The sequence below is a fragment of the Staurois parvus genome, unplaced genomic scaffold (assembly GCF_062004578.1).
Source record: "Staurois parvus isolate SC_StPar_1 unplaced genomic scaffold, SC_StPar_1.0 ptg001066l, whole genome shotgun sequence".
NCBI lineage: Eukaryota > Metazoa > Chordata > Amphibia > Anura > Ranidae > Staurois > Staurois parvus.
The window spans coordinates 2,630,886-2,643,254 of record NW_028318862.1 but is presented as its reverse complement, the minus strand read 5'-3'; the positions used below and the strand labels follow the sequence as shown (position 1 = coordinate 2,643,254).

The following is a 12,369-nucleotide window of genomic DNA, read 5'->3' as shown; positions in this document are numbered from 1 at the left end:
GACAGGTGGGTTCAAAGGAGCCCCGGGCAAGTATACCTGTCCTTTGCTGACCAACAGACAGCCAGACAGGTGAGTAGCCCAGACTACGCAGGTAAGGAATTATTAAACATAAAAATTCACTTATCGCTTTAGGAGGTGATCAGTCTCCAAGTCTGGAATGCTCCACGGTCCCCCTCATCCACTCTCGGTCGGCTGGTCCGGTGTTCAGAACCCGGGCCCCACGTTGGGCGCCAAAATGTTTTGGACTAGATCACCTACAGACCATTTACCGTGATCTACCAGTGAGCCAAATTAATATAGAATTACGTGCACGTGGAAGCAAGACACTGACACTGTTGCAGTTTGCCAACTTCCTAAAATTCTGTTTTATTGAGGAACTAACAGTATCATTTATAGGGCTTATGATGCAGGCAAAGCATATACATTGATTGGGTGAAAAGCCCACTGGGTTTCTGCATGTTCTTCCATCCGTGTTGATATCTTCCAATCATTGTCCCCAAAAAGACTCATTCCCTTTTATGGGGGTTGTTTACATTAAAAGATACTTTTCTCCTAATGAGTCACCTAGGGTAAGACTCCTGATGAAGGCGCCATCTTAATTATCATCATTGTTCTGTCAACTTATATCTGATTGTTTACTTAAGAGAGTAAGGAATTTAAAGAGAAAGAAGCAGAAAGTAGCAAGACTATAAAATTGTCATTTTACTGATCATCTAATAGAACGTGGACTGTCTATCACAATCCACTACAGTATTTATGTGCTATGTGTTAGAAATATCTGGTAAATGGACAACTTTGTGTAAAAAACAATAAGTTTTCATTTTCTTCCCACATATTCCGAAAACTTTTGGAAATAAACGACATGTTCAAAAGACTCATTTTCTACACCCCCTATTCCATGTTTCCATTTATAAAATTTTCCTTCACTATTTGTCTGGGTGACAATGGTCATCAGGACAAATAGAAAGGATGACTCTCCCCAGCAGGGACACAGCAATAAAAACCTTCCCTACTCTATCCAAAACAAAAGTTTTTTGACTTGAAATACCCTTCAACAAAATGTATCTGAATGTAGGAACGTGGAGTACAAAAAGTGGTCATTACCTAGGAAGTCGCCGTATAATTGCCATATAAGTTCTTCAGTTTTCAACAGAAAAGAGGAAACCAGTCCTGAGAGAATGCTTTAATTGCAAGAAAAACACCTAGGCTGTGTTTGCTGATCCCTCCTTCCAGTAAACTGACCTTTTCTGACTTCAGTGCTTGAACCTAAATAAGTCTGCTGCTGGTGAAGGGAGAAAACCTGATCTGTATACTTATATGGGGTCAGTAACCCAAAAAGTACTGACAATTCTGAAAAACCATGTCACCCAAGAAACTAGCTTTTTCAAAAGGAGATGTCAGTATTGGCTTCCAGGGATTTTTTTTTTCATGGGGAACATGGGGGAACAGAGTTCCGGCACCTCCAGTGCTGAATGTATGGCAAGGGGTGCTGGGGTGGCAAGGGCAAGGCAAGGTGTGCTGGTTTGTGCTGGAGGGACTACTGATGCTAGCTGCTAAAGGTTCTATTGTTGGTGGGGAGGTCTGCTGTTGCTGGTGGAGGATCTATTGTTGCTGGTGGGTTAGTAGAATGCCAGGGAGTCAATTACTGCTGACACTGGTGGGGGTCTCTAACTGCTGGGGTGGAACGATTGTTGCTGAATGGGTAAAAAATCTCCTGTGTGTAGCAGCCCCCCTAACACTTACTTGAGCCCCACCCCGATCCAGCGATGTCCTTGAGAGCCTTGGTTCTCTGGCAGCTATTATTCCTGATTGACGGAGGTAGCTATTGGCTCCCACTGCTGTCAATCACAGCCAGTGAGCCAATCAGGAGAGGAAAGGGTGGGACTGATCCACTGCTCTGTGTGCCAATGGACAGACAGAGCTACGGCTCAGGAGCGTGCTGGAATACTGCATAGCTGCTTGCTATGGGGACAACTGACAGGAGGGAGGGGCCAGGGGCGCTGGCGGGGGAGCCAAAAAGAGGAGGATCTGGACTGCTCTGTGCAAAAAGTATAACAAGTTTCTTATTTACAAAAAAAAATAAAACAAAACAAGACTTTAGGATCACTATAACAAATTCCATACAACTTTCTTAGTACCACAATTGATGCTTGGTTCAGTACTTAGGGGGATAGGGACAAGGGGTGGAACCAAGAGATAATGCTTGGAGTCGGGTAGGGAGTGGAGACAAGGGTTTACTAGGAAGGAGGGAGTACCTGCACCTGTTCTCTGAGAAAAAAAAGCCCAGGTGGCCTCCATGTGTCTCCAGTTCTTTTTGACCCTTTCTAATGTATTTTTCCTTTCCACGGCACTGTGGTTTGCAGGTAACATGGACACAGATGACCCCCTGTTACAGGACGCGTGGCTTGATGACGAAGATGACGAGGTGGCCTTTAGATCACCTATATGCAAGAACTGCCAGTGGACTTCTAAGCCTTTAAAAGACGCCATGCCACCATGCGAGTTCTGGAATATAGTGGGGTGGGTGTTTACAAATGTTTACTGTGCCGCTTTTCTACTGGCTTTGGGCTGTTTGGTCCCTGTCGTCCTCTCCGTCATCATGTTTGTACATTACCCAACTCTTGACATTGACATCTCTTACAATGCATTCGAGATCCGCAATCATCAGTCCTCCCAGCGGTTCGACGCGTTGACCCTTGCCTTGAAATCTCAGTTTGGCACATGGGGGAGGAACCGCAGGGACGTTGCAGACTTTACATCCGAAACGTTGCAGCGATTGATCTTTGAGCAGCTACAGCAACTCCACCTGAATACCTCCCAGCAGGACAGTCCCGTAAGAGTCAAACGTAACTCCCCATGGTGCAATAACACTTTGAGAACTAATGGCTCAATCCCCGCTCCTTCGGCACCCTTGGCTCTGGCGGTGAATCAGTCTCGCCACCCACGCGGAGCATCTGTTAAGGAATATTCAGGTGTTTACGTGACTCCCAACACACAGAGCCATGCTCACTGGCGGATTGAACTTATCTTCTTGGCCAGAGGGGATGAGGAGAATAATATCTTTACTAAAGAACGTTTGATGACCATCCATAGGATTGAGAGGAAAATCATGGACCACCCCCACTTCCGGGAATTTTGTTGGAAACCTCATGAGGTCTTAAAGGACCTTCCATTGGGATCTTATTCTTACTGTTCACCTCCTAGTTCCCTCCTGACCTACTTCTTTCCCACAGAGAAAGGCGGCAAGATCTACTATGATGGTATGGGCCAGGACCTGGCTGACGTGCACGGTAAGTCTACAGATTTCCATTTTCTAATTCAAAAAAGTTGAACAGCTGCAATAATTTTTCTTATCTACGTAAAAGCTTAATGAAAGTTGAAAAGCTGCAGAAATGTTGAAAGTTGAAAACTAAAAGGTTGAAAAGCTGTAGAAATGTTAAAAAATATAAAGACTTATGAAATTTGAAAAGCTGCAGAAACATCTGTTCTAAAAAGAAACAACTTGTTAAGGCTAAAAAAGCTGCAGAAATTTATTTTTTTATATATGAAAAGACTTTTGAAAGTTGAAAAGCTGAAGAAGTATAATTTTATAAAACTAGAAGTCTTGTTGAAAGTTAAAATCAAAAGACTGGTGCTCGGATCTGAGAAAGATTTTCTTGTAGCGGCTGACTTTTAATTTTTGAAACCCTTGCTGAAACTACTCTTTAATCTAAATAACACACAAAAAAAAATCTGTTGCTGTAGGGCAACCTTTCTCAATCAGGGTGCCCTGGCGCTCTGGTGTGCCTTGAGGTGCCTTGGCAAAATGTCTAAAAATTGGCCAAAAGTTGTATATAAGCCAGAGGGTGGAACAAGCCTGCCTTTTAGTTACACAAAGCCACAGGTGTTCATTGTGCACCATTACGACTTTCTAGCCGCCGTGCGTCCTGACAACCAATGGCATCATCAGTTGAGGATATCAGCTGCCTGCACAGCATCCTAGTTTGACCCTCCCCTGCCCCTCTACATCAGTGCTGGGGGTCACATTAGCTCAGTGATGGAGACAAAACTGAGGGAGAAGAGAAACATTGGCATACTAGTCAGTACCAGTGTGCAAAAGTGTATTTGCTTTGGAAGAATAAATCACCTCCAATGTTGGGTGTCCTACATGTGTGGATGTTGCTGCTATATATAAAACAATTAGAATCGTTTTTCACATTTTATTATGGGGTGCCTCAAGACTGAAAAAAGGTTGAGAAACACAGCTGTAGGGTCAGTGGTGTATTTAGGTTTCATGCTGCCCTAGGCAACACAAAAATCAGTTACCACCACCACCACGGAGAGACCCTGACACCGACCAACACCCCCCTCCCCCATGAAGATGAAGAGAGCCTGACATTGACCAACAACACCCCAGACCCCCCCCCACCCAAGTGAGCCTTCCATTACTACCGCCCCCTCCCCCCATACAATGGCAACCCCACCCCGGCGAGAGATAGACACTCACCTTCACAGCTCCGGACAGGAACAAGAGTCAGGCTCTACATACATCACCAAGAAGCCCGAAGCCTCCTTCAGATCCAACTTGGTCCCCATGCTGCGTGTGTTTCTTCTTCCATCCCTTCTTTCGGGGGGGGGCAGTGCTGTCCCCCTGAAAAATGCTGCTGCCCCCCCTGAAAAATGCCGCCCAAGGCAAATGCCTTGTTTGCCTTGTGGTATATACGCCCCTGTGTAGGGTTAAGTGTAGATGGGGCAGACTGTGCCAAAACTCTGAAAACTTTAGAAGTGGATCGCCTTTCAGAGACGATTGACAGTTGGTGAGGAGGTGATATGTTGCCTCCTCACTTCCTGGCTTAAGCCTGTAAACGCTGCACCACCGCATTGTAGCCACTCGCTACATGGTGGCGCAGTCCAATTCACGTAAATGAGTCGCATTTGGTGGCAGTACTGTCCACTGAATGCATAAGGGGGTATAATCCTAAAATGTACTTTTTTTAAAGCCCTCCAACTGAAAGTGTAACTAGGGCCTAAAACATGTTAGTAGGAGCATAACTTTATTTTGTTTCTAAAGCTGTCAATACATCTGTAGAATTTTCTTAAAAATTTTTTTTTATAAGAATGTTGGTTCGATTTTCGAATAATTAGTGGGGTCAAATCAATGTTCATTTTCAACAGCAGTGATGAGAAAATTCAAAGGAGCAGGATGGAATACTTTTCTTGGACGAACTAATTCCTTACTGTGAATGTGGTTTTCATTCAGGAAATTAAAAACATTTCAAAATTGAATGATAATGAGTAAACTAAATTTTGAAGTCCTTTTGAACGACATTCATCAAGTCATCAATTATATCCAGAATTTTCATATGAATATTCATATGTATCTTTGTTCAAATATCTACTAGTGTATGGCCAGCTTTATTGTAACCACTTCCCGTCCGTCCCATGTAGATAAACAGCCGGATGGGAGCGCTGCCCATGTGGGTGGACGTTTCTAAATGTCCCCCCACATCTATGCCTGTGCGCACTCCCTGGGAGCACACGGCACCGCGATCAGTGCCCTCTGTGTCCTCCAGACACAGCGGAACACAGATCGCTGTATGGGACCTCTGTGCGAGGTCCCGATCATGTGATCACTGATTGGCCAATCAGTGATCACATGAATAGTAGTAAGCAAGATGTCACTTCTGACATCATTGCTTACTACGTGTGAAATCTGTGAATGATCACAGAGGTCACATGGTACAAGGTTATTCACAACAGCCTTGTACCATGTGACAAGCTGTGACAAATCACAGCTCTCACAGTATTTCTAAATGGATGCAGGAATGCAGCCAGAAAGAAGGAGAAATTATTATTATTATTATGATACAGTATTTATATAGCGCCAAAAGGTTTGCTCAGCGCTGTACAATATAGTGGGGAATCCAACACAACAAACACTTTACTCCTGCGCTAGGAAAGGACTCAGTAGACCCAATAGGAATGTTCTGGAATTTTCTGGAATATGCACTGCTTGCTGCCCTCAACAGACCGGGGTGGTCCGAATACACTGGATACAAATGGAGAAACAGAAAAAGGGCGCACCGACCTAGTGCATTATCGTTTAAAATAATTTATTAAAGAAACAAAAATAGGTATCATACTCACAATGGACATAATAACACAGGCATGTCAAACTGAACAAGGTGTATGATCCAAACAACATCTGAGTCCATACGATGGAACCCTGGATGACCAACTTTCTAACGCGTTTCGAGGACACAACCTCTTCCTCAGAGCTCAGATCATACACCTTGTTCAGTTTGACATGCCTGTGTTATTATGTCCATTGTGAGTATGATACCTATTTTTGTTTCTTTAATAAATTATTTTAAACGATAATGCACTAGGTCGGTGCGCCCTTTTTCTGTTTCTCCATTTGTATCCACAATATGGTGGAGGACAGAACATGAGACAATACAGTAACAAAAGAATACACGAGGGGTTCGAGGGCCCTGCTTTTTTGAGTTTACAATCTAGGAGAGATTGCTTTTACAGCCTTTATGTAAAAGCAATCAGTGTAAAAAAAAGAAAACAAAATCTTCACTATGGTGACACTGTACTGCTAGGGTGACAGTATGTTAACCCCCCCCCCCCCCCCCATAAATAATAATATGAAAAAAAATACAAATGTAAAAAAAAAATTAGAAAAATTATAATTTTTGGTTATGAAATAACTTGGGTTTTTTTTTTTTAACTAAAAAGATAGATAAATACATTTTGGCCAAGATTTATGAAGACAGATTATTTGCAAAATTTTACAAGAAAAATACTTTTTTTGCCACATTTTTTGACTTTTTCATTTATATAGCAAAAAAAAAAATCCCAGTTGTGAATAAATACCACCAAAATAAAGTTTTATTTGTCTCAAAAAAAATTCATATGGGTACCGTGTTGCATAACCGTGCAATTGTGATTCAAAGTGTGATAGCACTGAAAGCTGAAAACTGGCCTGGACTAGAAGGGGGTGAAAGTGTCCAGACTGGAAGTGGTTAAGTCCGTTTAAATCTACATGTCCATCTATAGCTAGCTGTACACAAGTCGATTTCCTAGCGAACGTTCGTACGAACATTTGTAAGAAAATTATCAGTACATTTTATGACTTGATGAATGTCGCTTGAAAGCAGGGGTGGACTGACCATTTGGAAACTCGGGCACTGCCCGAGGGCCCGGGGTCAGTAGGGGGCCCCATGAGATGCCCCTGGTACCTTTTTCATAGGCTTTTTTGAGTTTGGGCAAGGACACAGGGGCCCCATGATCCCCTATTGCCCGGGGGCCCCATGAGTTGTCAGTCCGCCCCTGCTTGAAAGTACAGGCAGTACCTGAGTTACATACATCCGACTCTTAATTACAAACAGAGGCAGAGTGACGTCACTTCTGGCTGCTTACACTCCATGGTGGTTCTGGAAACTTCTGGGCGGCCATCTTGCTGGCTACTGGATCTTACGCTGCTGGATGGCTCTCAGGATAGGGGGCCAATGCTGCTGCTGCAGGCTGAGGATGCACAACAAGTAGGCATATCCTGCTGATGAGCTTTATATCGGACTCTGTAATACCAGTCCTATCGTCTTCAGCAAGTCCATCATCCTCTACCAAGATTGTTTAAGGTTGTACTGTACAGTATTTGAAAATGTTTAAGCATATACATGCAAAGGTCAAAATAAATCGATTGTTAAGACAAACATCTGCCCAAGTTGCATTTAAAGTAAACTCCATGCAAATTTTATTTATTTTTTTGTTTTGGCTAGTATGGTGTAGGGTTAGAGCCACTTTTTTACTGCTGTCTGTAGCCTCATTAGAAAGATTTAATCTAGCTTCCTGTCCCTGAGATCCAATTATCACAGGGACAGAATGTGAGGTGAAATCTTCTGAACAGGGGCACAGACAGCAAAACAAACATTACAGGGGTGTTAAAACTTCCCTATGCTATCCAAAACTTACACTTTTTTTTTTTGGCTGGAGTTACACTTAAAAAAAATGTACCTGTTTCAAATTACATATAAATTCAACTTACAAACCTGCAGAACCTATCTTGTTCATATTCTGGAGACTGCTTGTACTTCAGAATTTCATTTGCTTTTAACATTCAGTTTTGGAATGAATGGACTTTCCCAAAGGAAAACCACATTCACTGTTAGAAATTTGTTCATTCAAGAAAAATTTTCCATCCTGCTCCTTAGAATTTTCTTGTAACTGAGGTTGAAAATGAGCGTCAATTTGACCCCTGTAAAGATTAGAAATTTGAGCAAATGTTTCTACAACCAAAAATTTTGAATCAATTTCTACTAGTGTATGGCCAGTTAAAGACTACCCTGTCCACAGGGTGACAACAGGTGGGCAAGGGGTGGACCTAATTTGTTCTGGGTCATGAGTGCAGACCGTGGTATGAAGTGCAGGTTGCCATCAAATGCAAGGGCAAGGAAGCAAATAATCAATATCCTTACCTCCAGGAACAAAGTTTGCACAAGCTAATTTACCTGCGAAGACCATGTAATATTGAAATGTAATATGATCAGTAACACCCAGGAGCAGACACACCCCTCCTCTCCCTCCTCCTGCTCCAGGCCAATCACAGAAATGTTGCTAAGATGGATTACACTTCAGCCGCCCAGTTGGGGGGTGCCATTATTAAAGCTGGAAGGAAATTGGGGGACACATTCTTTTAAAAGGGGAAGAAAACAGGGACATTGTTTTCCAGGACCCAGGGATGTCCGGTCACCTTTTTACAGGATAATTGTCACAGTTTCAGGGGTAAGGTTTGGAGACCAGAAGTTATAGCAGTAAAGAGAATCCCACTGACCAGCTGAATAAGTACATAAGCAGGGCACCCTGGAGGATGATGCGGATTCACCCATGACGCTAACCGTACTAACTGGTATTCACCAGAGCTGTTGAGGTGGAGATGGGTTTTGCTGTGTGTTAGTACCAGTTTACGGTACTCAGGATTGCCCCAACAGGAGGTAAACAAGCTGGGGTCCAGTAGCAGATATAGCAGGTAGGGGTCATATAGAAGAGTAGTTGGTAAACAAGCTAAAGGTCGGTAACAAGTGGTAGCAAGTTGGGATAAAGCAAAACTGTAGTTGAGGAACAAGCCAAAGGTTGAGTGTTAGAGGAGACAAGGACAGCTGCAGATATGCAAAGGAGCAAGATATCGGTTTGAGAGAGCACAATAATTGGGCAAACAAGAAGTGCAAAGACATGACTTAAATCAGAAGTTCATGGGAGGAGCAAGGAGTTCAAGGTTCTCTAGAAACAAGGTCAAGGCAAGATTATCCAAGTTGTCCAGTATCTCAGGTGGCTTATCAAGGAAAGCTACTTCTGAATGGTTGTGGGTTCAGATCCTGGCCCTGACAGGGACTCAAACATGAACAGCTTAGTTAATTCTACTGACAGACTGCATTTTATATGTCATTTTTTATTATGAGTTCCACTTTAACTGGTCTCAGGTGCCCAAACATTTGCATAAGACTGTATATAAGGGTGGAGGTGATAGAGGGAAGTGGTTGCATTCAACCCATGTTATCAACTATCAAATAATGAATGAACTGCATCATATGAAACAACAAAGTATTCTTGTTCTAACAGAACGTTTGTTAGGCACGTATCCTTATAGCTCCAAGCAGATGGCAGCTGCAAAAGATTTGTGTTAGTTCTTTGACACTTTGAAGAATTAAAGCCGAACTCCAGACATATATCAAAGACACCAATAATGCAGCATTGTGCTTCATTGTGTTTCAGCAAAGAGACAGAGAGGTGAATTCATCAATGTGCTGGTTTTCTTTTCATTGTCCAGTCATGGGTTGAAGTGGTAGATTGAACCTTAGGTAGATATACAGTAGATTGGTGCTATTGATATACTTGACAAAAACATATTTGTGGTATCCCAGTGGCATGTCTAGGTGATAAGTGGGCTTCTCTCCTTAACAGAGGCACTAGCACAGCAACCTTGGAATATAGAAGCAATATTTGAATCTGAAAATTGAAGAGGCACACCTAAGTGTTAGAGTTCACAATGAGGTGTTATTCCAAGTTTATAATAGGTGCTACAGTCAATGTATTTCAGGGACCACCAGGTTTCCATTAGCTGCTGAACACTGTGGAATACTTGCAATATAGGAAGTCCATACCAGTGGATACAGTGTATTTTAAGTGTAGATGTGAGGATGATGTGTGGTCCCAGAACGTGTTGGCTATAGCGTCTATTATATATCTGGGGTAAAACCTTATTTTGGACACTAACACTTTGTGTAGCACTTAGATTTTTATACTCAAATATTACAGTCCTATTTTGAGGAAGGGACAAGACCTGTGAGCGATACCCAACTGCAGCAGAAGAAAATCAGATCTCCGGCCCATGCTATAAAAACTCATATGACCACTGGTAACTTCAGGTGCTCTGAGTTCAATGGCTTTTGTGGAACACAACATCTTAACTCTACAAACCTGTCTGTAACCTGGTTATCAGACCCACTGCAGGTTACTTTAAAATGTTACACAACTTTGTATATTCCTTTAAACCATGCACAAGTATCCCTGAACTGCTCCTGTGTTGGGTGTTCCTTCCAGAGAGCTCCTAGGAATGTTGAAGATCCCACATCCTGAGAGAAAGCCCTACTTCACTGTGCTGCAGTGTCTTCTCACGAGATTTGGGTTTCTCAGTGTTCCCAGGATCTTGCTATAAGGATTGTGATCTCTCCCTCTGCAGTGTGGAAGCTGACTATGTGGTAAATGTGATTCCTTTTTCCCCCTCCCAAAGGAAATTTCCCTTCATTTTCTATCCTGTAGGCTCAGCAAGAAGTGAGGAGATATCTTTCAAATTTGAGGGAAATCTACCACAAGCTACACTCTTTGTAAATCAACTTTAGATCTACCAAAACTATGTAATAAAAGAACCTTCCTAGCAGGGGCCGACTGACCATTCGAGCACTCGGGCACTGCCTGAGGGCCCAGGGTTAGTAGGGGGCCCCATGAAATGCCCCTGGTACCTTTTATAGGCTTTTTTTTTGGTGTGCTTTGAGTGTGGGCAAGGACACAGGGGCCCCATGATCCCCTATTGAGTTGTCAGTCCGCCCTTGCTTCCTAAACTATCCAAATATTGTGTATCCAACCGAGCAGGCCCTTGCTCTACATACTTGTTGGTATTTGGTAGATCTAAAGGAGATACAATTAGATTGTAACATGTGGGCTCAGATTTAGACAGTTGGCTTGGGAAAAGATATCCCCATTGGAAGATTTTCCCTTTATTGCTATTCCATTGGCAACTCAAAATTTAGAATCTACCCTTTATTTCATTCCCTGTGGTATTGGTGATCAGGCCAATTAGAAAAAATGGCAAATCTAAAAGAAAAAAAAGAAAAAAAAAGTTTTGCCTTTAGTCTGTTAGACAGTAGCAGAATCTAGCACTGGTGTTCTGCAAAGAAAGAGAAAAGGAGCTAAAGAGAGAAAATGGGATAGAGAGGAAAAAGTGAAAAAGTAATTCCAGGAAAAGAGCTTGTCCTGTGTCTCTACCCCAAGGACACAAGCAAGGTGCACTGTTACCAATTGTATTTTTAATTTTCTGCTAGGTCTACAATATAGAACAGCCTTTCTCAACCTTTGCCCCAAGAGGAAACCTTAAACTCAGATCTCAGGGAACTTCTTCTAAAACCAACTAATTGGTGGTCAATGGGAAGACTGCCCCCCCTACATTGGTGGTGACTGGAACAAATTCCCCATCTTACAGTGGTTGTCAAAATGCCACCCTTACAGAGAGCTCTAAAGATAATTGGTATCATGCAACTGACTCTGACAAGTGGCCCTGGTTCCAGAATTATGCAGGGACCATCAAATAGAAAGTCATTTAGCCACAGCTCAAGGAATCCCTGGAAACCTTTTGAGAAATACTGGTTGAGAATGGCTGATATAGAGAGTCTATCATGGTAGGGTGAAACCCTATGTATTGGCCATGGCAGTTGGACAGGTCTTCATATGTTGGTGCAAACGTCTCACTGCTGAAGTCCTGGAGAATAGAATTGGCCGAACAACTTGCCGGCAAGCACACATCACTGAGACATACGTTTTGGAGGATTTGGGGTATAACAAATGTCTTGTGTAACTTGCCTCCAGAATAACGATTGTACTTTTACAGGATCTCTGAAGCTGGCCATGACTCACCCGGAGTTTTACTGGTACGTGGATGAGAATCTCACAACAGAAAACCTGAAAAGTTCTCTATTGAGGAGTGAGATTTTATTTGGTGCTCCTCTGCCCAATTACTATTCTGTGGAAGACCGGTGGGAAGAGCAGCACAGGAAATTTCAAAACTTTGTCACCTCCTATGTTAGCATTCTGTCCAAAGAGTCCACCAGGTAA

General features: G+C 42.7%; 1 protein-coding gene across 1 annotated transcript in view; it reads left to right on the top strand.

Moving 5' to 3' along the window:
• The window catches only part of DISP3 (dispatched RND transporter family member 3), a 205,456-nt gene that overhangs the window by 60,901 nt on the left and 132,186 nt on the right, over positions 1-12,369 (top strand). Inside the window, exons 2-3 of the mRNA XM_089658398.1 lie at positions 2,364-3,290; positions 12,146-12,365. Coding sequence (XP_089514524.1) covers positions 2,369-3,290; positions 12,146-12,365 — 1,142 coding nt within the window. The 5' untranslated portion in view covers positions 2,364-2,368. The remainder of the gene's footprint in view (positions 1-2,363; positions 3,291-12,145; positions 12,366-12,369) is intronic.